Source organism: Ranitomeya variabilis, chromosome 3 (genome assembly GCF_051348905.1).
Source record: "Ranitomeya variabilis isolate aRanVar5 chromosome 3, aRanVar5.hap1, whole genome shotgun sequence".
Classification (NCBI taxonomy): domain Eukaryota; kingdom Metazoa; phylum Chordata; class Amphibia; order Anura; family Dendrobatidae; genus Ranitomeya; species Ranitomeya variabilis.
In genome coordinates, this window is record NC_135234.1 from 121,064,404 (window position 1) to 121,090,379 (window position 25,976).

The window sequence follows — 25,976 nt, forward strand, 5'->3', positions numbered from 1 at the left end:
AGGTCTATGATCTTGTCCCTGACATCCTTATAAAGCTTTTTGGTCTTGTCCATGTTGTAGCGGTTAGAGTTTGACTGATTGAGTCTGTGGGCAGGGGTCTTTTATAAAGGTGACTATGTAAGACAGCTGTCTTTAATGCAGGTAACGATTTGATTAGGAGCGTCTACAGTAACTGGTCTGTAGAAGTCAGAACGCTTAATGGTTGGTAGGTTGGTTATTTTTGATATTCTATCTCTCAATGTTAATAATAACCTACCCTTAATTATACACTGTTCATATCTTTGTCAGTGGGCAAACTTACAAAATCAGCAAGGGATCAAATACTTATTTCCCCCACTGTATAATTCATTGATCCTTGGGTGTTGGTTCTCATGCATACAAGCAGTTTTTTAAATAGTTTGCATACAATGTACCATTCTGTGAGTGATGGTCAAGTGTACAGGAGGCACGAGTTGGTATTTGTTGCTATAGTTGCACACAAAAAAAAAACTGTCACGGGAAAGAATCTAGAGCTGGCAAGCCATAAACAATTAGTGTATCCTACTCCAGCAGAAAATCAGTACTACAACACTCATCTGACCAAACAGTGCCCAGGTGATTATTTGCTGAACAGACATTTCCCCTGACAATGTAACACTGCCAACTAATAACTTTCAGAAACATGGAAGGCCCAAAGGTTACCTAAGTGTATGACCTTCCCTCCAAAATAAAGTCTAAAGGATACAGTACATAGAATGTCCCAATGAGTATAAATAATCACGGGAAAAATTGATGATGGAACAAAATATGTACTACAAATTTGGGCAGCTTTGACTCTGCAATCTGACCAGCTTCAGAGCTGTGCAAACAAGCTGTACTGGAAAGTGCTCGTAAGATTTGCGTTTATTGCCTAGTAAAAGAGTCACTGCTGCTAGACTGCAGAGGTGGTCAGTAACCTAGGCAACAAGCAGGAAACAATAACATTCCTGAGAACGGAGAATATTTTTTAACAAGTAAATTCCAAATTTGCTTAATTTTACAAGCACTCTACAATTTTAACCATTTATGATGTGGAAAAAACCCTTTAAATGCCACAAAGATCTCGAGTCAAACACAAGACAACTAACTCCTTCTAACATGACCAAATACAACTCTTGAAAAAAAAAAGTTGGATGTTATTCTCCTCCTATTTTCTTGGTTCCAGTGCGGTAACATTTATCAGTTTCTTCATGATTTTAATCTCAACCAATATTTCTGGAATATTACAACCACCACTATCTATGTATAAAGGAAACACAAAGCTGGTTACTCGATATGAAATCCTTAGAATATTATCTAACTGACTCCCTTACATGCTGATAGGAATATATATGTTTGCTGCTGATCATATCTATAATTGCAATACGGTGAAAAAGTTATTCAAAGCTGTTTAACATGTCCGAATCGAGAATATAGGTCACTCACCGATACTCCGGCTATTGACCGTGCTCCTCCTTTAGTTTGGCAACACTGCACACTCTGGGGTCCTGTTCCTGTTCTGCACTGAGAAGTTATAGCTCTATGGTAGTATTATTTAGTCATGGCATGGCTGCATTATCTAGTCACTCTATGGTGATGCTTTTTAGTCAAGGTGTGGTGGTGGTAATCAGTCATGGTAGGGTGGTATTATGTAGTTATATTCTGGATATACTTCATCCTGCGGACTATAAGAGGTCACAGGAAGCAGGGTTGCTGCTTCCTGCACAGTGACCATGCCTCCTTTGACCCTGCATCACCACCACCGCCCCACTCTACTGCAAGCTATATTCGGATTATAAGACGCACCCCCATTTTCCTCCCAATTTTTTGGGTAACAAGTTTGTCTTCTAATCCAAAAAAATATATGGTACTTTTTCAGTCACTATATGGTGGAAATTATTTTGTCACTTTTTTTTTTTTTTTCAGGGGTAGGGATTATCTACAAATACAGTACTAGACACCAATACGCCATCGTAATTGAAAGGTTAAAATAAATCAAAGGCTTTTTCTGTCAGTCTTCTCCTTTGTTAGAACTGACCAATTATCAAAACATTTGCTCGGTAACCAGCAAAAACCAGTGCCTGTCTAGTGATATTGGACAGAGGAGGATAGAGATCAGGATAGTCTTCACAAATGGCTTTTTTTTCCAATATTAATAAAAGTTCATTTTATAGCTTCAGCACAATTTTAGACTCCAAATCACTATTAAATATCCATAACAATAGTAACAAAGTTGAACATCAATAAAAAGTTGATGAAGTTTCTAAATTACTAAAAAGAATGGAAAACTAAACGGCAGCAGTTTAATTATTTCTGTACTCTATAAATCATTTCCTCACTGGCATGAAAACAAATATTGATCTGAACTTCCCCATTAAGTAAAGGTCTCCTGCACATGTAGTCTAAGGCATATTTTGGTTTAACACTTTAATGTTCTTATCCTGAGAAAAGAGGGATTATATAGTAGTACAGTTCTAAACCTTTGCCTTCCATGAAAAGCTTACCCTAGTGAAGCGCTGAAGATGATCATTACCTGCAGTGCAGCTTTTCGCAATGTCTTTAGCAATTTGGAAATGTGCTCATTTTTCCGCTCTAAACTCACATACCTCCCTTCTCCCCATCTTCTATTTAATGGGAGTCTGTCAGCACAAAATGACTTTTCAATCTGCTCTATAAAACCAGAGCTGTCAAATATAAAAGAGAGGTGGTGATGACAGAGGAAAAGAAAACCAAGTAGGTGGTAACGCTCACTTACATGTTTGGCTACACCAAGGGTGCACCGGGCACCTACACTTGGCTTTAACAGTAACAGTCATTCTGTATTGCCAGACTCCATTTAATGCACTACTCTACTCTGACTTGTGGGATATAGGATTATTTCTGAACCTTGCTATTAGGAAAGTGCTACCATACCAAACTAAAATTAGATGCAAAGTGACCCTCATTTTTTGTTTAGGTTTACAAGGTCAAGTTTTTAATTTTCATGCACTTTTTAAATAAAAGCAGTATGAGGCTGAGCATTTTACAAAACCAAAAGGAGAAGTGAATGAAGAAAGGAAGAGAAAATATCTTAGATTTCAGATTTTATTCCACTTCTTTATTTGGGCTCAAAAATTCAGTTGAGATATTCTAAAGAATGTTGGCCATATTTATCAAGCAAAATGGGCCAGACATCTTGCACCATGAATAGCACCATAATCATTATGGCATATTCTGAGCCTTTTTTGACAAGGGGACGTGGCCTTGTAAAAAAGGAGCATAAACCTAACGTGCAAAACTATGTGCCATGAGTGCCTCAAGAGTTTGGCACACATTTCTGGCTCAAAGTGAGTAGTTGGTATAAACTTAACATGGTTTTCCACTACTGGACAACCCTTGCTTAATCACTTCAAGGCCCAATTAAAATGAAAACAATGGATACTGAAGTCTCTGATCTAGTAATGCTGAAGCGGCTCTTCCCGGTGGGTCACGTGACTTTGGCTACAGGGGCACTAATCTCTGTAACTCATCAATATTGTGCCAGATATATGCTCTGATGAAATAGTAAAGGCTGCAGCCAACCAGTGACTCAAGGATTGGCTGCAGCAGACTCTTGGCACAAAAATATCATGTGACCAGCCAGGAATACGGGCCAACATCGCTTGGACTGTTCGGCTGCAGGAGGCAAGCATCCATTCTTTTTATTTTAAACGAGGTCCTAATATGGTTATGCCTGAGTTTGTCCACTGTTGGACAACCCCTTTTAAATACACCAGATTTATTGAACAGCATGAACCTCTATGATAAATCTGGCCGGTTTTATGCCTAGTATAAGTTTTAATTGTCTCCGAATTAGAAAGTAATTATAAATACATGTGAAAAACTATTTTGTGAAAAAGCACATACCAAACAAATCAGAAACCATCAATGCACTGTGTGAACAAAACTTCAGACCTACCATCAGACCAAATATGTGATCAAATCTAGTTTATTGTATAGCTAAAACTCAAAGATCATATTATCTAAATTTCCGGAGATTCTCAAATTAATGCATAGTAATAAACATGAATTGCGGTAGTAAAATCTTGAACCTTCATACTTGAATGTAAAGTAAAAATCGAGATGGAATAAAGCGCCTTACTCACATGATATGAAGCTGTATCTGCTACTGATGGACTGACCCCTTCCTGCCTTAAGGAATCCATTTGTGCTCCAGAAAGTAGACCATAATGACTTGGACTTGTATTTTTCTCTCCTTTCTTTTTAGATTTCTTCCCTGTGTCTTTTTTGGTGCTTCTCTGCATCAGAAACTCTTCTTGAATTATTTTGTCATTGCTCATGTACCGGAGAAGAGAACTTTCTGAGCAAAATGGAAAGAAAGACTTTAAGAATCTCAAGTTACTTAGATGAAACCAATGATATATTAAAACTTTGAGGATGTTACTATAACATTGTCCTGCTGTAGACTAGAGAAAATTGCATTTATGTTCACTTACAGATAAATTACAATGACTACTTCTTCCCACAGGGCATTATGTCAAGGGGTGCTTTTGGGATTTGCACTCATTCTACACGGTTACTGTATTTCTCAGAGAGTTTAAACGTATTTCAAGCACTAGATTGCATCAGAACCAAAAGTTATAGGTCCTGGAGGCAATCTGTGATGCTGTGAAAAATTTTAACATTTTCCAAAGACAAAATGAAGTATATGCTCTTCTGAACACGATTCTGCTGTTTATTAGATTGCTACTGTTATGGTTTTTAGAAAATGCTGCTATATTCAAGTACCGTAAGTTATATGAGAAAACAGTAAATGGTACATTTCTTTTTTAAAATTAAAATTAGCATTATATTATTGGAAAATATATTAGGATTTTAAGTTCTTAAAAAATCTCCATAAAAAGACAAAAAAGATGTAATAAAAATATACTGTATATATGTATCTTGTAATGGAAAAATCTACAGCCTAAAATATCAAAACCAAACAATATGTGCATATACTCTAATGAAAATAAATAAGTAAAAAAAGCAAGTGCATTAAATAATTAACGTAGGGTACTTGGTAAACACTGTTTTTGATTTTAAAAAAAGCATAAAGCTCTATATCAGGATTATATATACTAAATAGAAGCTGGGTCAGGACGGCATTTACCATGTCTTTTTTCTCCCTGCGGCTCCACGACCCATCTTCCATAAATGCATCCAGTCTCAGCAGGAAGAAAAGAGTGCCCCCCTGTGTTCACCAGTTGCCCATTACAATTCTCCCACACCCAATGGTATCTCCAAGCTGAGAAGCAGGAACTCTCACACAGCTGATGAATGGTAAGACAGCTGAAAGCTCCAATGATAACCTCCCTTTCATAAATGGGTACATTTCAGCAGGCTCTGTTTGTTGGTTCTAGTACTCATCACGTGATTGGAAGGATTTGCATACCTCTGGCCATATTCTGACCGGACATGTCTGGCCTTGCTCCATGCAGTTGCAAGGGAGCAAGGCCACGCAGATGTATATGGCTCATAACGGCATGCAAATCCCATACTTGTGATCACGTGCCCACCACCAGCAATGGAGAATCCTCATAGTGTGCATTGATACTTTACTTGGTGCCTTATGATTGCATTGTTTGGTATTAAGGAATCTATGCAAAAAAAAAATATGACAATCCCTTTAGGAAAACAAATTGTTACCATAACGCTCTGACGAGTTCTTTTCAATCTCTTATAAATTAATATAATGTCTATTATTTCTATTCACTACAATTGACTTACCTCTCCTACTATCACGTTTCATCTTGCTAGGATCATCATAGTCTCCAACCCAGTTGTATTCTACAGGCATAGATATTGGCCTCAACTTACCTATATGGTAGAAAAAAGAATATTTCAAGTTAAAATATCATAAGCTAATGAAGAAAATTAAACAGCAGAAATTCATCAGTAACAAACTACAGTGAGTACATGCTATGATGAATAATCAAAAGAGACTGCTACCGTTAGTGTGAGAATTTGGCAAAAATTCACACTTGTTGTAGGCTTACTGACTAAGCTGTGTACATCTTTACAAGAGGTGGTGAACCCCATACTGTCTAGCCATAGAATGTGACCCTCAAAGGTCTGCACATCACATTCAGCCAGGGCTGGAAAATGGACATTGGACGATAAAATGTTTCCTATGTTGGATCAGCTTAATCTATATACGTAAAGGAGCTTTGCCACAAAGTACATTTTACTCAATAGATCTTGGAATACTAATAAGTTCCACAATTTTAATGTGTTAAATAAAATGTTCCTGTGCTGAGATAATCTTATAAATGTGCCCCTGCTGTGTACTGTGTAATGGCCATGTCTGACCGTGCAGGAACATAATCTGATCATACCACAGCTCCAGCGGGGGGGCTGTAGGAACGTAGTTAATCGGAAGCTCCCCATGACTGCGTTGCCAAGGGAACTTTGGAAGCATTGTTTGAAATTAGGCAGGGACAGTCGGGATTGGTTTGAGGGATGGGGGGGAAAGGGGTGGTCCGTAATTTGTGGGGCGGGTTCGTAGAGAAAGTGCGGGAAAGGGGGCCATTACCTTTTAGGCATCCAAGCAGTGAAGGTGCACGATGTCTTCGGTGAACTCTATTCTCGGGCAGCTGCGGGAGATGGCGCGGTCCAGGCGAGATGGCTGGTTGGAGGACCAGCTGGCATCGTTGCTGGGCAGTCCTGGAGTACAGGGGACCAGAACCAGGAGGACCCGTCCCCAGGAGCGTTTGTCCCCGGAGCTGAGGGAGCGGGCCGCCGGTCACCTGTCCACCCCGGCCCGCCCTCCGGCAGGAATCCTCTGGTCGGCGCTGCTGGTGCTGGGCGGCGGTCCGGAGCAGCGGCGGTGCAGGCCAGGAGAGATGTGCAGGCCGCACCGGAAGTGCCCGCTGAAGTTCCGGTTCAAGGGACAAACATGGCGGCGGTCAGCAGGAGCAGCACCCGGCGAGCAGCTGCAGTGGCTGCGGCGCCGGCCTCAACAACGAGGAGGAGACCCCAGGGAGCAGCGGCAGCGCAGAGGAGCAGCAGCGGTTCGGCGGTGGGTGACTCGGGGTTGGACTCACCCCGGGTGCCTGGCAGGTGCGGCGCTCCGAGAAGCAGGGCGACGGGCAGGCCTACTTCAACCCCTCAGCCTGGCCCAGTTCGGAGGGGGCGCAGTGTGGCAGCGGCTGGGTCTCGTGGCAGGGCCCAGCAAGAAGACAGGCCTGGAGACGGGCTGGCAGCCGCCAGGTCCAGGTCGCCCAGGAGGTCGAGGGAGAGGTCCATCTCTTCTTCTCCGGTCCCCCCTGGTGACGAGGAGGCCAGGGGCGCGGGCCAGGAGCAACACAGCGGCGTGGAGGATTCCGGATCCGGGAGTGACCCACGCGAATTCGGTGATCGCACGGCTGGCAGGGACGCAGCACCTGCGCAGCTTCGTGAGTATGAGGCTGAGTCTGTTGCGGTGTGGGATAGTGGAGTTCGGTCTGGGGAAAGCGGGTTTGGGGGGGTAGATTTGTCTGGGAGAGGAGGGGCTAGCACTGCGGGGGTCCCGGGGGTTAGGGAGCTTTTGGCGGGTATGTCTCAGATTTTGAGGAGATTGGATGGGGGCGGTTTGGATATTGCGCGGTCATCCCCGGTAGGAGCATGGTTGCCAGTATCTGGTTCTGGTGCGGGAATGGTAGTGGGGTCCGATAGGGCAAGTGGTGCAGAGCAAGCGGCAGCGGCAGGGGTGTCGGTGTCGGTTCAGACGGAAAAGGATAAAGGGGATACGATAAAATTGGATGATAGAGCCAAGGGGGAGGTTTATGTGTGTTTTGAGGGGCCGTTGGGGGCTCATTTAAAGAAAGAAATAAAAGAGAAAATTTGGAAAGATGAATATGTGGAAATTTTTTCCCTCTTGCCTCTGGAGAAGTTTAATTTGGACAAGGGTAAGAAGGAGGATAGTAAAAAAGAGGAGGAGGAAAAGAGGCGTTGGCGTTTAATACCGCAGACGTTTGTGAACTGGCAGCAGGCGTTTTTCATTTTGGCAAGTGTTATCGGGGAAAAGGTTCCGGAGAACTGTTCGGGTCTGTTTTGCTACGTGGATGCGATAGGGGAGGCATACAGGGTGTACGGGGGCCAGGCGTGGTTACGTTATGACGAGCAGTTTCGGCAAAGGAAGGCGGTCAGGCCCGAGATAAAATGGGAGCAAAAGGATATAGGGTTGTGGTTGAAAGTTATGGCGCCAACTCGGTTTGGGCAGTCCTTTCATGGAGGAGGAGGGAGTAGTGGTCAGCAGTCAGGACAGGGAGCTGGGGGACAGGGGTCACAGGGGGCTAAGGATAAAACAGGGACGTGTTGGCAGTTCAATGACGGCCAATGCAAATATGGCAGTACATGCAAGTTCAAGCATGTCTGTTCTCACTGCGGCGGGGCCTCGCATGGTGTGGCCAAATGTTTTAAAAAGGCAAGGGGTAAACCTGCAGTGGGAGGCGGTCAAGGGGGTGACACCAGTGATGGTTCAAAGGATGGCCCCTTATCTAAGTAGGTATCCAGATCAGGAAAAGGCGAGGTTACTATGGGATGGTTTTTCGGAGGGTTTTCGGATTCCTCATCCGGCTTATACTATCCCGTTTTCAAAAAAGAATTTGAGGTCGGCTAATTTACAGGCGGACGTGGTTACGGCTAAGTTGGCGAAGGAGGTTGAGTTAGGGCGTATGGCGGGGCCGTTTAGTGCTTTACCTATGGAGGGGGTGGTTGTGACGCATTTGGGGGTGGTCCCTAAGAAGGAGCCTAATAAGTTTCGCCTGATCCAACATCTGTCATATCCAAAGGGCCAGTCAGTTAATGATGGCATCACTGAAGAGCTTTGTTCCGTGGTGTATACTTCTTTTGATGCTGTGGTACAATGGGTGCGTAGGTATGGCGCTGGTGCGTTAATGGCTAAGATAGATGTTGAATCGGCTTTCCGATTGCTTCCGGTTCACCCCGATAGTATCCCGCTGTTAGGTTGCTTTTGGAACGGGTTTTTTTTATCTGGATAGGCGTTTGCCTATGGGTTGTTCAATTTCCTGCTCGCTGTTCGAGGCTTTTAGTACATTTCTTGAGTGGGTAGTTCGGGATGTTTCCCAGGTTCCGTCTGTCATCCACTACTTGGATGACTTTTTGTTTGTCGGCCCCCCTGGATTCTCTGTTATGTGGCAATTTGTTGGCCACCATGGAATGGGTGGCGGGACAGTTTGGTGTGCCTTTAGCGTGGGAGAAAACGGAAGGACCCTGCACGGTTTTGAGTTTTTTGGGCATTCACATAGACTCGGAGAGGATGGAGTGCCGGTTGCCTGAGGAGAAGTTGTTGGCTTTACGGCTGGAGGTGATGAGATGTGAAAAATTGCGCAAAACTACGTTAAAAGAGTTGCAGTCGCTGTTGGAGCGTTTGAATTTTGCATGCCGTATCATTCCTATGGGCAGAATATTTTGCAGGAGGTTGTCTAGGGCAACCGCTGGAGTGCGGTCGGCACATCATTTTGTACGTTTGAACAAAGAGCATAGGGATGATTTAGTAATTTGGCGGCGTTTTTTGGACAATTATAACGGTAGGGCTTTGATTCAACAGGAGGATTTGAATGATTTTGATTGCGAAATTTTTACGGACGCTGCTGGCAGTGTTGGATATGGGGCCTATTGTGCAGGAAAATGGAGTGTTGGAGGATGGCCTGATTGGTGGGGTGAAGCTGGTTTAACCAAAAATTTGGCGTTGTTGGAGCTGTTTTCAATTGTGGTTTCGGTGTTTATTTGGGGTAGTACTTTTCAGGATAGGCGGGTACGTTTCCATTGCGATAATTTGAGTGTGGTGTCGGTGATTAATAATCTTTCTTCTTCCTCTCCCCCGGTAATCAGACTGGTCCGGGAGTTAGTCTTGCGGTGTTTAGAGTTGAATACATGGATTTCGGCTGTTCATGTTCCTGGTGTTCAAAACTCTATAGCAGATGCTTTGTCTCGTTCGCAGTGGGAACGTTTCCGGGATTTGGCTCCAGAAGCGGAGGATACAGGAACGACATGCCCTTCTCATTTGTGGCGGATTGTTGCGGACGAGGAGGTCGGTTGATACAGTCCTCGGTGTCAGGAAGGACGTGGTCAGGTTACGAATCATCGTGGCATTTGTGGGAAGGGTGGTTGGAGCAGTTGGGTTCAGTTGAATCAGATGGTGACAGAGTGATGGCGATGTTGCTTTTGATTGGGTCGGCGCTGGAATGGGGTTGGTCGGTGTCAAAGCTGAGCAAATTTATAGCCGGTTTGGCTTTTGGTTTTAAGCTTCAGGGTTCCGTGGACGTTACTAAGGATTTCGTGATTCAGCAGGCGTTAAAAGGTTTTCGGAAGGGTTTGTCAACTTACGATGCGCGTAGGCCCATATCTTTTGGGACGTTGGAGCGTTTGGGTGACGCATTGGGGGAAATTTTTAGTTCTAACTTTGAGGCTGTTTTGTTTAGGTTGGCTTTATCATTGGCTTTTTTCGGGGCGTTGAGGCTCGGTGAGTTGGTGTCACCTAATAGGTTTAAAGCGGGGAGTTTGTTGGCTGAGGATATGGAATTTTGGGCTGGTGGAATTACGTTCTGGATTCGGCGGTCAAAGACCGATCAGTTGGGGAAAGGAAAACGCGTGGTTTTAGGGAAGGTGGTTGGGAGTTTGATGTGCCCCCATCGGTGTTTGGAGGCTTATTGGAGTTTGTGGCTTGTTAGGTCTGGCCCACTTTTACGGCACCGACAAGGGGAGTTTTTGTCACGGTTTCAGTTCGCGGCAGTATTGAGACAGGGGTTGGCATTTCTAGGCCTTGACCCTTTTTCCTTTGGGACACACTCATTTCGGATCGGGGCAGCATCTGAGGCTGCTGGTTTGGGTTTGGGGCCGGAGGTGATTCGGAGTATTGGCAGGTGGTCGTCTAATCGGTATTTGTCTTATGTTCGTCATTGATGTTGGTTTTGTCGGGTGGGTATTAATTGTTGTTATATTTTGCAGGTAGGACCCCACTGCTGGCCTGAATATTCGGACACTCTTTTGTGCATTGGGGCGCGATTCGCGCAGATGCTAGGAGAGATGGTAGGCAACTGGGTTTTAAGAGAGATGTGGTGGTGGTCCGATGGTTGGGTTTCCGGGGCATGTTGTGGTATAGGATACTAGCTGAGTTTGCCCGCGCTGCTAGTTTGGATCATTCCCCGGACATTGTTGTAGTGCATTTGGGTGGGAATGATTTGGGGTCTAAGCCAGTGAGAGAGTTAATCCGGGATATCCGTTATGATTTTCTGAGGTTGTGGGTATCCTTTCCAGGGATGGTGACGGTTTGGCCTGACATCGTGCCTAGGAAAACGTGGAGGGCGGCACGTTCCCTTAAAGGGATTAATAGGGCCCGGGTGAAGCTGAACAGGGCCGTGGCGAGCTTTGTTTCCCGTAATGGGTGTGTGGCAGTTCGGCATTTCGACTTGGAAGCTGGTGTGGGAAAATTTTGGAGGAGTGATGGCGTTCATTTGAACGAGATTGGTTTGGATTTGTGGATGTTGGCCATTCAGGAAGGGGTTGAGAGAGTCATGGCGGTGGTGGGGCACTCGCGAGCCTGAGGTATTCAGTGCTGCTCGTGGTTGGCGGGGGGCGGGGTTCTTGGAGTTGGTTTTTTATGGGGCTGATCTGGCTTTGGTTTACTGGCTCTGGACGGGGATTTTACCTCGGGAGCTTTGGGGTTGGTTTGCCCGGTAAACGGGTTACATGGTGCCCTCGAGCTGGTGGTTACGGCTGAGGGTAAAGAAGGTTCTCGGTTAAAAAAGTTGGTTTGGGCTTTTGCCTATTGGGTGCCAGATTTATTAGCTCCAACAACCCTCCCCTCAAAGTTTTTTATACAAATGTATAAATGGTTGTTATGTTTGTTTTATTAATAAAATGGCCACTGTGGCCAAATTATCCAAATAAATAATTGTCATCTCTTTATTGAGGGTAGAAGATATTTCTTGGGGTGAATGTGGTCGGGGGTAAGTACTATGCGGTATCTCAAAGGTCCAATCTTTGGATACGCAGTCAAGCGGGGGGGCTGTAGGAACGTAGTTAATCGGAAGCTCCCCGTGACTGCGTTGCCAAGGGAACTTTGGAAGCATTGTTTGAAATTAGGCAGGGACAGTCGGGATTGGTTTGAGGGATGGGGGGAAAGGGGTGGTCTGTAATTTGTGGGGCGGGTTCGTAGAGAAAGTGCGGGAAAGGGGGCCATTACCTTTTAGGCATCCAAGCAGTGAAGCCCACCCACCCACCCTTGTTTTTGGTTCTTGCTTTGGGTGTTTTTTGTCGGGCTTGGGGGAGTGTAGTATGGGAATCGGGATTTAAATTAATCTTTTCGTAAGGGTTCGAGTCGTACTGTCGTCACAGTGGCTGGTTGGCGGGGGGCGGGGTTCTTGGAGTTGGTTTTTTATGGGGCTGATCTGGCTGTGGTTTACTGGCTCTGGACGGGGATTTTACCTCGGGAGCTTTGGGGTTGGTTTGCCCGGTAAACGGGTTACATGGTGCACTCGAGCTGGTGGTTACGGCTGAGGGTAAAGAAGGTTCTCGGTTAAAAAAGTTGGTTTGGGCTTTTGCATATTGGGTGCCAGATTTATTAGCTCCAACAACCCTCCCCTCAAAGTTTTTTATACAAATGTATAAATGGTTGTTATGTTTGTTTTATTAATAAAATGGCCGCTGTGGCCAAATTATCCAAATAAATAATTGTCATCTCTTTATTGAGGGTAGAAGATATTTCTTGGGGTGAATGTGGTCGGGGGTAAGTACTATGCGGTATCTCAAAGGTCCAATCTTGGGATACGCAGTCATGGACATTGGAGGAAACAAATTAGAGAACACAGATGACACTGCATGAAATTGCAGCTGATTTTTTCTGTGAGGTAAAATATTGTTTAAGAATAGACGGAAATGTTTTACCATACAGAATGAAATCAGCTGCGATCCTGTGCTGCCCTATCTGTATACAGTATGTAAAGGTGTGGAATGTATTGCCCGATTCCTGCCCCTGAAGACAACAATTGTGCAATGTGAATAGTGTCATGTGTCTCTATGCATCTAGTGTGCAATATGATATGGTGCAGTATTGTTAATATGGTAATCTGAAGAATAATATGCATGATGTGTAGCAACGTATGATGTTGATAGTGTACAGAATAGGGACATAAATTAGGACCTACCGCATAAGATAAGGATAAATAGGTTTAGAACATACTGATATAGGCTAAGATATAGTTAATGTATGGGGTTAGCCCACAGTGGGAGGAGGTGGTGAGGTTAGAAAGGGAACTCAATTCCTGATGGTTGTTTGTATAGTAATAAGGTCAAGCTCAAATGCAGCAAGCTGCTGGGGCCAGTATGTACCAATTTCTCTAGGCAGTGGGAAGCAGGTGAGGGAGCTGGTGGGCATATCGTTATCTGGCACACAGGGTAAGAGGGATGTGGAACCATGTTTAGGGCAAGTGGCAGTTCCCAGGTACACTATGGAGCTGGACAGGAAATTCCTGGGAATGATGGAGTCAGTGGGCTTAGGGATAGACCAGGAGGAACTAATGGTAGGGCTTAATATGTCTTGTGCTAAGAAATTTGAAGTGTTGTGCCCTATCCCACATGTTACAACTTGATGAACTTGAAATGACTAGTAATCGTTTGCGCGTTGCAATGAACTTCATGTACCATAAGTTTTGTGTGGCGGCTCCTGAAGGTGTAGGCCTGGAGTCAGCAGAGGCCTGTGGCCTACATGTGAGTGTGACGCACCCCATCCTGACAGCACAGTGGGACTCGGACACTGTTCTCCTGTAAAGTGCCAGATCATAAACGGACAGTAGCTCGTTATGACTATCACTCTCTGTCACTTTACATACACTCTCTTGCATTCTCCATTGCACAGGAAATGTGGTACAGTGTTTGACGGACAACAAGATGGACTGGACCATAAGACGCACCCCAAATTTTGGGAAGGAAAAAGGGAAAAACTTTTTTTTTTTTTTAAATAAAATGGTGGTGCGTCTGACGGTCCAATATTACGGTAGCCTACTGGAGGGGCAGCTGCAGTGGAGCAGTTGGCACAGGAGGCAGAGTCGCTGCTGCAGGAAGCTGATGGTGATGGCAGGAGTGCGCTGATGCTGCTGGCCCCGAGCTGGGAGGAGGGGATGTCTTGGTGCTGCGAGGCTGCGGTCCCTGTGCTATCAGAAAATGTCGGTGGTGAGCCCTGTGATGGTCTTTGGGAAAATGGACACCGAGGGCAGCACATGCGTAGATTGAGCTTTCGAGTCAAATTTGGAGGAAAAAAGTGCATCTTATTAAACCAAAAATATGGTATATTCAGACATTGTTCCTGCACGGTCAGACACGGCCACTACACAGTACATAGCAGGGGCACATTTATACGACTATCTCAGCACCGGAAATTTTCTTCTTTTAAATACCGGTACATCCAATTGTGGAACTTATTATTAGTCCAAGAACTATTGATTAAAATGTACTTTCTTCATGGGAGGAAAACCCCTTTAAGTGTCTTGATATGTTCTCTTAACATCGTGTATAGAGGTTACTTAACAGTCTTGTTTGTTTTCTTCAATTTCCCACTTATTGTACATAACCTGCTAATAGTAGAGCGAGCAGGTAATGTGAAGTAACACGTTCTGTAAATGCAGGGTCAGACTACACAGGGCTTGTCTGTAGTCTGTAGCCATGGCAGCACCTAGGTCTGCATGTGAATTGTACATACAAGCAGGTGGACATTTTCGCTCAGGAGTACCCTATATTTAAAGGGAACCACTTTTTTAAGAAATAGCACAACAGCTGCTAAAATGTGCACAGGTTTTTACACAATGTTATTGTGTTCGTCGAGAACATGAGGACGATTCTCATTTCAAAGACAAAGGTCTTGATTTCTAACCAAGTTACAGTTTCAGAGCAAAACCCGAGCAGACAAAATAGTCACTAAAATGATGAGAGGCTGTGTGTTCTTTTGGAAAACTCGACCGTTATAGAAAGGATAAATACCATCTGTGAAAACGAACAGTAAGGACTAGAGACATTGTGTAAAATGTTACCAGGAAGGAGGTAAGGACATCTTTGCATGTTTTTCTATATTACATTGGACTGATCAATGGAACTCGTGCCCATTTTTGCAAGTGATGTCAACAAAAGAAACCATTACATGATAAATGGTTTATAGCTTTGTTCTACACTGCAGAATTATATTGACTTATGGGTTTTCCCATAAACAAAATTTATTTTAATCAACATTTTAGTCGATAGATCTTTTAATAATAATAAGAATTTCCACAATTGGATGTGTTTATATAAAATGTTCCTGTGCTGAGATAATCTTATACATGTGCCCCTGCTGTGTGCTGTGTAATTGCTGTGTCTGACAGTGCAGGAACATGGACTGATCAAACCATAGCTCCTGGGCAGGGAAGGAAGCAAAAAAGTATACAGACAGGAAAGAACGGGATCACAGCTGATTTTTTTCTTTGAGGTAAAACATTGTTTAAAAAAGGCAATGAAATGTTTTGCCTCACAAAAAGAATCAGCTGTGATCCCGTGCTGTAATGTCTGTATACTCTCTATTGCTACCCACCCTGTAAGGTCAGACAGACATTACACAGTACACAGCAGGGGCACGTTTAGAAGATTATCTCAGCACAGGAACATTATTTTTTTAACACATCCAATTGTGGAACTTATTTGTATACCAAGATCTATTAATTAAAATGTACTTTGTTCATGGGAAAACCCCTGTAAAGTGCAAAAACACTTTAGCTCAAAGAGAGCGGTACTGAGACATTAGGAGCTATGTTTATACAATATATGACAATAGAACAGACAGGAATAGATGCGCAAATGATCGGTGCTACCACTGATAGTGGGCATTTAACCCCTCTGATGCCACTGTCAGTAGTGACAGCGGCATAGAGAAGCATCGCGCAGGGAGGGGCTCCATGCGAGCTTCCCTCAGAACAACACGATGCGATGGAGTTATTCCGATGGTCTCCATGGAGACTCCCGGCACCAAGATGGCCGCGGTGTCCTTCCGGGTCCTGCAGGGAGGTGGCTTGTGAGTGCCAGCTGAGAGCAGGTGCTGGCATGCCTCCTTCATTGCCTGTCAGATCCGGATCTGACACTCTCCTGTGCAAAGTGTCAGATCAGCGATCTGACATTATATAGTGATGTCCCATACTGGGACAATGTAGTAAAGTTAAAAAAAATATATTATAATGTATAAAAATATATTTTTAAAAAAATCCCCAAATAAAATTTTTACCAATAAGTACATCTAATATATAAAGCTGAATGTGTGTATGTGTGTGTGTATGTATGTATGTATGTCCGGGATTGGCATCTGAACCGTCGCAGCTACAGCCACAAAATTTTGCAGAGTCACACGTCTGGACCCCGAGAGCGTCATAGGCTATGTTGTGAGGTGAAATTTTAACCCCGCGCTTTCCAATTCACCAAACAATTTTGCCCCTATCTACATAATGGGGAAAAAGTGAAAGGAAAAGTGTTGGAGGCGTCGCAGCTACAGGCACAAAATTTTGCACAGTCACACGTCTGGACCCTGAGAGCGTCAAAGCTATGTTGTGAGGTGAAATTTTAACCCCGCGCTTTCCAATTCACCAAACAATTTTGCCCCTATCTACATAATGGGGAAAAAATGAAAGGAAAAGTGTTGGAGGCAAATTAACAGCTGCCAGATGTGAACAAGGGGGACTTAAAGAATGAGAGCGATGGCGCCAAAGAGTATATACTGTACAGTTGCTAAGGTGGGGCCCCAACATGGGATAATCACCACACACAGGGATATGAACACACACACAAAATGCGCCACACACTACCACGTGCTCGAACACATATACCACCCTCAGCGCACATTTCACCACACATACACCAACCTCGCCACATAAAAGTAGAAACACAAAAGTCGCCGCTCAAAACTCGCCACGCGCAAAACTCACCTCATGGAAAAATCACCACACGCAAAACTTGCACACGCAGAAAAATTGCCACACGCAGAAAAATTGCCACATGCACAAAAGTTGCAACACATGCAAAAGTTGCCTCACACAAAACTTGCACATACTCAAAAGGCACCACACATAAAACTCGCCACGTGCAAAACTTGCTGCACACAACTTGCTACACTAACCTGTCGCAACTCCACACACAAAAAGTTGCTACACGCATGTCGCCACCCAAAACTCATCTCACAAAAGTCGCTACATGCATGTCGCCACACGCAACTCAACACACACAACTTGACACACGAAACTCGCCCTAAAACACACACAAGTCTGGTATTATCCTTCAAAAATAAAAATCTGATTAATAAGCAGACAAACTACAAGAGCAACAAATGTACCATATAGGAATCCGGCAGCTGTCAGTCACATGACCTGTCTATTATGTGTATGTGTGAGCTAATATATACTGCCAGGGGGTGGGCTTCCTGTTGGCTGGGGATTTATCAGGCTGCCAATAGCAACCAATCACAGCTCAGCTTCTATTTTGCTACAGTTAATTAACCTGAGCTCTGATTGGTTAATATAGGCAACAAAGACATTCTCAGTATAACAAAGCTAATATATGTTGTGAAATTCTTCTATTAGCTTAGTTTTTGCCTTTTAATAATTACATTTCTATCTATTTGTTTTGTGGTTTTTGTGTGCAGAATAAATTTTTGTTAACACATTCTATTTTGCTAACAGCAGTCATTAACCCGGGCGAAGCCGGGTAGTACAGCTAGTTTATTTATATAAATAAAAAAACAATAAAAGTACACATATTTGGTAGCGCCGCATCAGTAACAATGCTTTCTATAAAACAGTCCCACTAGTTAACCCCTTCAGTGAACACCATAAAAAATAAAAAAAACTAAGCACAAAACAATGCTTTATCATCATACCACTGAACAAAAAGTGCAATAAAACGCGATCAAAAAGACAGATGTAAATAAAAATAGTACAGCTGAAAGCGTCATCTTGTCCCGCAAAAAAAAAAAATGCCATACAGCTCCATCAGCAGACAAATTATACAAGTTATAGCTCTCAGAATAAAGAGATGCAAAAATAATTATTTTTTTCTATAAAATAGTTTTTATAGTGTAAAAGCACCAAAACATAAAAAAAATGATATAAATGAGGTATCGCTGTAATCGTACTGACCGGAAGAATAAAGCTGCCTTACCAATTTTACCACATGCGGAACGGTATTAAAAAAGAAAAAAAAAAAAAAGCAATTCCTAAAGGTTCATTCTGGCTTCCAAAAATCGTAATAGCAAGCGATCAAAAAATGTCATGTGCCCGACAATAGTACCAATAAAAATGTCAGCTCATCCCGCAAAAAACAAGCCTTCAAACAACTCTGTGGGCCTAAATATGGAAAAATTATAGCTCTCAAAATGTAGTGATGCAAAAACTAGTTTTCGCAATAAAAAGCATATTTTAGTGTGTGACAGCTGACAAACATGAAAACCCGATTGTGAGGGGTTGACCAGCGGCTACTTTCACACTAGCGTCGGGTGACGTCCGTCGCAATGCGTCGTTTTGTAGAAAAAACGCATCCTGCAAAGTTGCCCGCAGGATGCGTTTTTTCTCCATAGACATGTATTAGCGCCGCATTGCGACGTATTTGGCGGTCTGTCGGCACAAAAAAACGTTCCATGTAACGTTTTTTTGTGCATCGGGTCCGCCATTTTCGACCGCGCATGCGAGGGCAAAACTCCGCCCCCTCCTCCCCGGAACTCACAATGGGCAGCGGATGCGTTGTAAAACTGCATCCGCTGCCCACGTTGTGCTACATTAACACACTGTCCGTCGGTACGTCGGGCCGACGGTTTGCAACTGCCCGTACCGACAGACTAGTGTGAAAGTAGCCTTAGCTGCTTCCTCAGGTAGACACAGGAACACTTTAGTGGTTTAGCAGGTCACCACCAAAGTGTTCCTGTGTCTACCTGAGGAAGCAGCTAAGGCTACTTTCACACTGGTTTATTGAAGTCAGCATACACCAAGGCAGGGTTTACAAAACAAAAACAGATCTTGGCTTAACGGAAAAACAAAACAAATAAATTTTAACAGAGTCCTTTCCTCTGCAGGTCTCAACCTGCAGGCACCTGGCAATGTCCTCCGCTCCTCATCTGAATCATGTCACTCAGAGATTTAGATGGAAACCGCAAAAAAAGCAAGTCCTCACTTAGATCTGTCATCTGTTAATTGAAATATATGGGGCTTCCACGTTACTGGTAGCACAAAGTCTCTGGAAAAGCGAAATGGCTCCTCACTCGCCAAAAGAGATTCAGCAAATTCTCCGCTCCCAAATCCAAATGTCCCCCTCCCTTCTGTGCCCCAGTGTGCCTAAATAATATTTAGCGCCCACATGTTTGGCATTTCTCTAGTGATGACACTTGAAATAGATCACTCTGTAATGACTCTATATAATATACGAGTTTCACTTTTTGTATTGAAGAACCGAAATAAATTAACTTTTTGATGATATTCTAATTTTGTGAGAAGCAACTGTTGGTGACATTTTAATATTCCTTAATATAGTCTCTATTAATTTAGAACAGGAAATACATTACTCTTTACAACACAATGTTCACAACAGATCTCTATAAAACACACCGTAACCCCCAAATAATTTCTATTTAAATACTTTGAGCACAACATCAATGAAATGGTCATCTAAGTAGTGATACAAATATTTTCACACAAGTCAATGAATTATTTCCATTGATGTGTTTTGTGATTTTTAAGTAGAGACATCATTTTTCTTAGTTTTACAATCATTGGAGGAAAGACGAGATTTAATGGTGACATATCGCTTACCAGGGTGCAATAAAGCCCATGGACTGATTTTATGTTTAATTATTACTCCTCATATGCAGCATTCACATCTGTTTCTTTTTGCGGTGTGTGATTGAAAGAAAAATCATCTCTCAACTGCGGAATGGTTCCACTGAGAAACAGTCCAAAGACTAAAAGTGACAACAGCTCTAGGCCGCCATTGTAGCACCCCTAAGGGTTGTCACAAAAACACTGCAGATCTAATGACTGGCACTCTTCAATACATCTCCCTGTAGGGAGTTTGAGAGTAGCAGATGATACATATATTGAGGACATGATGCAGTGTTTATCGCATTTAAGAGCTTTCTCCTCAATAACATTTATTTTACTTAATGGCATCGAACTACATACGGTAAATATATTCATCTACCAGTCTGGAGAACAGCAAAAAAAAAAAAAAAACCCACATAGAAAGACCACATCGATTTATTTTGTTCTTTGAATGAATTATCTGAAAAGGTTTCATAGAATACACAGTGTGGTTTTAGTCACTACTCATTAAAATCTTCTCATACAGTGCAGCCAATGATAACACCACGCAAGCTAGTTTTAAACACTTCGGAAATAGAAAAAAAAACTCCCTCAAAATATAATTGAGCTGCATAAATAGAACTCATAATCCTACATCTAAGCACGTTGTCCCTCCAGATCATTTTACTGTTTGATGATCAACCTTCATCATGGACATAGAAAATAGAGGCATTAGAGGGGCCACATCAGGACTTCCTGTTTAGTTGACTGCCCACTAGGTTCAATACCATGTAACCATTTCCCCGTTTGTATATTTACACGTGCGAACGAAAGTATTAAACTTAATTAATCAAACAAACACTTAAGATGAGCAAATCGATTCCACTTTGAATTTTTATGAATTTATTGAACCTGGCAAATTTGAACAATATGGGATTTGCATTGTGCAAATCGACTAAAATGGCCACTGTTATTACATCGTAGAAGACTGCATCAGGCAGAGCACGCTCACATGACTTCTGGTGCAGCTAGTTAGGCATCTTCAAAATGCCTTGCAGTTATCACATGTTATAGCATATCCAATCAGGAATACCTCTGCCTATATAAAAGCAGAAGCAGGGAAAGTAGCAACCATTTTGCAATTGATGTGGTGAAAAAAAAAAATAGAAAAAAAATGTACATTTTATTTCTTGTATTACCATTACCAAAATGGTAATACAAGAAACATTTTTTTTTTTTTTACATTTTTTTTTTTCACCGCCTAGTAAACAAGTAAAGTTTTGGGTTCTTTTTAATCTTAATTCTTTTTAATCTTATATTATTGTACCCTGAGCTGATGTTTTTACTGATGCCATTTAGATATGATGTTTTGATTGCCTCTTATAACAATTTATTATAATGTTGCGGTGTACAAAAAAAAAGTTTAGATTTTTTTTTTCTCTTTACGCCGTTTCCCTATCGGATTAATTTGTTTTATACTTTAAATCAGACTTTTACTAAAACACAGAGATACCAAATGTGTGCATTTTTTTTAATTGTTCTTTTTAATGGGGCAAAAGGGGGTGATGTTAACGTTTGTATTTTTTTATATTGAAATTTATTATTTTTTAAAAACTTGTTACTGTATTTGATAGTGTACTCGGTCAACGACTTTAACCTTTGATCTAAATGCTGGTTTTCATGGGAGAATCGTCATGACAAGTATGGAGGTCTTCAGCAGACACCCGGCTGTCATGGCAATTAGAGATGGTCGAACCTGAACAGTAAAGTTCGGCGTCTGTACCGAACATCTACTGTTCGGGCCCTGACACTGAACACGGACTTCACCATGAAGTTTATGTTACTGTTTGGGTTCGGCCTCCCAAGCACATGACAGCACAGCAAACACTGCGACACTGCGCCAATTGTGGTGCTTTGCATGGTTCTCTCCACTTGCCCTGTGGCTGTGGCAAGCCGGGCAATATTATTGGGACTGATGTCACTTTTGTATTCTCCGGTGACATCAAGCCCAAAGCTTAGGAGCAGAGAGGTGTCTATAAGACACGTATCCATTACTAATCCTATAGCTATATCGTAAATAAACACAGCCAGAATACAATCCTTTAATTGAAAGAATTACACAGACTCCTTTAATGAATCTAAATTAAACCATCACATCATCACCAATTCAACTGAAGCCATGGCCTCCTAGAATAAAATTAAAAAACAACCAAATCCCTCATCTGTCCGACGTTCTGTCACATGCCGTAATCCATGTCTGGGGATAAACAATTTTCAACCTGGACGGTGCCAAGATGTGACAGTCTAAGCTGAAAATCACTGATGAATGGAGCTGCTACAAGCACAGCATCAGTGACTAGCGGTGATGTCATCGAGGTTACCGCAGGTCACTGAGGCTGCATTCCCAGCCAGGCTGAACTGTGGTGACCTCTGACAGATCCCCGCTCAGACAGTGAGAAAAAGCCTCATGGTGCAGTGGTAAGTTCACCAGGAGACATTTCTCACAGTGAACTGCGGTGAACTCTCTGAGCTCAGCGCTGATCCATGAGACTTTACTACTGTACTAGCGGGGATCTCACCAAGGTCACAGCAGTTCAGGGGCCCGGCTGGGAATGCAGCCTCAGTGACCTGTGGTAACCTTGATGACAACTTTTTTCAAGCATGTGATGCTAGTTCAAACTCACCTGTAGCAAGTAACAGGTGTGGACAATAACAAAATCACACCTGAAACCAGATCAAAATGGGAGAAAATGACTCAATCTTTGCATTTTGTGTCTGTGTGCGCCATACTAAGCATGGAGAACAGAAAGAGGAGAAGAGAACTGTCTGAGGACTTGAGAACCAAAAAATTGTTGAAAAATATCAATAATCTCAAGGTTACAAGTCTAGAGATCTTGATGTTCCTTTGTGCATGGTGCGTAACATGATCAAGAGGTTTACAACCCATGGCACTTTAGCTAATTTCCCTGGAAGTTGACAGCAGAGAAAAATTGATGAAAGGTTGCAACACAGGATAGTGTGAATGGTGAATAAGCAGCCCCAATCAAGTTAAAAGAATTTCAAGTTGTCCTTCAGGCTCAGGGTACATCAGTGTCAGTGCAAACTATACATCAACATTTGAATGAAATGAAAAACTATGGCAGGAGACCAAGAAAAACCCCACTCATGATACAGAGACTTAAAAAAGTTTGCCAAAACGTACATGAGTAAGCCAAAATCCTTCTTGGAAATTTTTTTGCTGACAGATGAGTACGATAGAGCTTTTTGGTAAAGCACATCATTCTACTGTTTACCAAAAAACAGAATGAGGCCTACAAAGAAATGAATAGAGGACCTACAGTCAAATATGGTGGAGGATCAAAGATGTTGTGGGGTTGTTATGCTGCCTCTGGCACTAAGTGCCTTGACTGTGTGCAAGGCATCATGTCATCTGAAGATTACCAAAGGATTTTGGGTTGCTATGTAGTGCCGTGTCTTCCAGCAGGATAATGACCCCAGACATACTTTAAGAAGCACCCAGAAATGGATGGAAACAAAGCAAAGGAGAGTTCTGAAGTGGCCAGCAATGAGTCTGAATCTAAATGCCATTGCATACCTGTGGAGGGATCTTAAAATTGCTGTTGGAAGAAGGCACCCTGCCAATATGAGAGACATGGAGCAGTTTTCAAAAGAAGAATTTTTAAAAATCCCTGTAGAGAGGTGTAAGAAGCTTGAACTTATGTTCAATACAACACTACCTCCTAAAATCTCTTCTAATTAAAATGCATTAAGGCGTGTATAATATGACCAATACATTTATACTTGTAATTAGTGTTGAGCGATACCTTCCGATATTTGAAAGTATCGGTATCGGATTGGATCGGCCGATATCCAAAAAATATCGGATATCGCCGATACCGATACCCGATACCAATACAAGTCAATGGGACACAAATATCGGAAGTGATCCTGGATGGTTCCCAGGGTCTGAAGGAGAGGAAACTCTCCTTCAGGCCCTGGGATCCATATTCATGTAAAAAATAAAGAATCAAAATAAAAAATATGGATATACTCACCCTCGGACGAGCCCTGGCTGTCACCGCTGTAAGCGTCTGCCTCCGTTCCTAAGAATGCAGAGAGTGAAGGACCTTCGATGACGTCGCGGTCACATGAGCGGTCACGCGACCAATCACAAGACCGCGACGTCATCGCAGGTCCTACACTCACTGCATTCTTAGGAACGGAGGCTGCCGGTTGCACCGCTGCAAGCCAGGGGCCGTCGGTGGGTGAGTATATCCATATTTTTTATTTTTATTCTTTATTTTTTACATGAATATGGATCCCAATCCCGATTCCCGATATCGCAAAAATATCGGAACTCGGTATCGGAATTCCGATACCGCAAATATCGGCCGATACCTGATACTTGCGGTATCGGAATGCTCAACACTACTTGTAATTGGTCAGCATTATCTTTCCACTCACTGCTATTGTCCCTTAAACCATTTGCACATAATCTGTGTGACCTGTGATATGAAACAGTCTTGTACAACCTCACCTTTGTAACAGAGTTTTGCGCTACCTCACCTTATTTTGAGCTATTTGCACAGCTGTTTCTGTTTCAGTTAATGAGTGTCTCAACCTACATATGAAAATCAAGATCATTATCACCAGATTGCTATAACTGCACACTCATGCATCTGACTACAATCCTACAAAATTCCTGACATTGTACAAGTGTAAAAGAATTTATGCAGTTTTGAAGGCAAAGAGCGGTCACACCAAGTATTAAATGGATTTAGGTTATTTTGTTCATTCACTTTCCATTGTTACTTGATAAATATAAACTATTAACACTTATTTTTCAACGTATTCTTACTTTGCAGCATTCTCTCCACACCTGCCTAAAACTTTTACACAGAAATGTAAATGAAAAATAATGTAGAGATGATGTGTCGCTTTATCCTTTAGGATGCGAGTCCGGATGGTCGGCGCTTTGGACGGAGCACAAAAGCTGCTTCGCCCAAAGCGCCGCCCCCTTCTGTACTCGCGGTGATTCTGGATCTGTTCGGAATCGTCACACCCAATACATAGGACTGTGTTATTTACCTTGCGGAGACAGAGCAAACGTAAACAGACATGCTGTGTTCTATAAAGTCGCACCGCATGTCCGGAAACACAGGGCCGCCAGATGCGTGTTCGCACGCATAGAGGAGATGGGATTTCATGAAATCCCCTCCACTATGCTGTAACATCTGGATGCTGCAGGTTGAACGCTGTGGCTGTATGCAGTGTTCAATCTGCAGCTAATCCGGATGTAATCTGGCCCGTGGACACATACCTTAAGAATTCACGATACGCTATAGCAACAACTAAACATCTGCCTGCAAAATTCAGGTTAGATTTCTTATATTTTAAGGGTTATGTTGTATCAAAAAAATAATTTCCTTACTACACTATTTAATACCAGAATTATTTGATAGCAGGTGTCTGTTTTTTTTTATTGAAATGGGAAACTTATGCAAAAGTATTGCCTCACACTTTCATATGTGAAAGTGTTTGTTTTATAATACATTTATTTCCAAAAAGCAGTCACCTAATCTGCTACCCCTAAAAACAGAAAAAAAGATCAATTTTTAAAAACAAACACAAAAACAGATGTAACATTTATATTGAAAAAAGCAAAGCAAAAAACAGAACATGCCAGCTTTTAAAATGCATCGGTTTCACAACAGATCCGATTTTCCCTTGATTACACAATGTAAACTTATACCTGCAGCAGATTACAAAAACGTGATGTAAAAGAAGCCTTGTACACACTCTCTCATCAGACACATAGAGCAGTAGCACTTACCATAAGTGGGAGTGCTTTCTCTGCGACTCTGCATGTTGGATCTTCCTTTGTCATATTCGTAGCAATAAAGGACTGCGTCTTCCTCTACAGTGTTGTATCGTTTTCTATACTCCTGATCCAGAAATGAGTTTGGAGACTCTGACCCCTTTGATACTGGTTTTCCAACTATATGACGGCTCACATCTTCACATGGCAAATTGCCTTTCTCGTCTCTTAAAAAAAAAAACATTTGTTGAAAACAAACCTTTGGAGCTGCTCTCCAGAAATGCTTAAGGAATAGAATTTTTTATAACAAACAAGTTTTCGTTCCCTTCTATCCCACGATCCAAATT

The 25,976-nt window shown here is 42.6% G+C and overlaps 1 protein-coding gene across 11 annotated transcripts in view; it reads right to left on the bottom strand.

Moving 5' to 3' along the window:
* The window catches only part of CNKSR2 (connector enhancer of kinase suppressor of Ras 2), a 547,735-nt gene that overhangs the window by 202,443 nt on the left and 319,316 nt on the right, over positions 1-25,976 (bottom strand). For all 11 annotated transcript variants that reach the window (XM_077294613.1, XM_077294618.1, XM_077294612.1 and 8 more), the window contains 3 exons: positions 25,645-25,856; positions 5,746-5,835; positions 4,122-4,336 (listed from right to left, as the gene is read on the bottom strand). In XM_077294613.1, the coding sequence (XP_077150728.1) occupies positions 4,122-4,336; positions 5,746-5,835; positions 25,645-25,856 (517 nt within the window). The remainder of the gene's footprint in view (positions 1-4,121; positions 4,337-5,745; positions 5,836-25,644; positions 25,857-25,976) is intronic.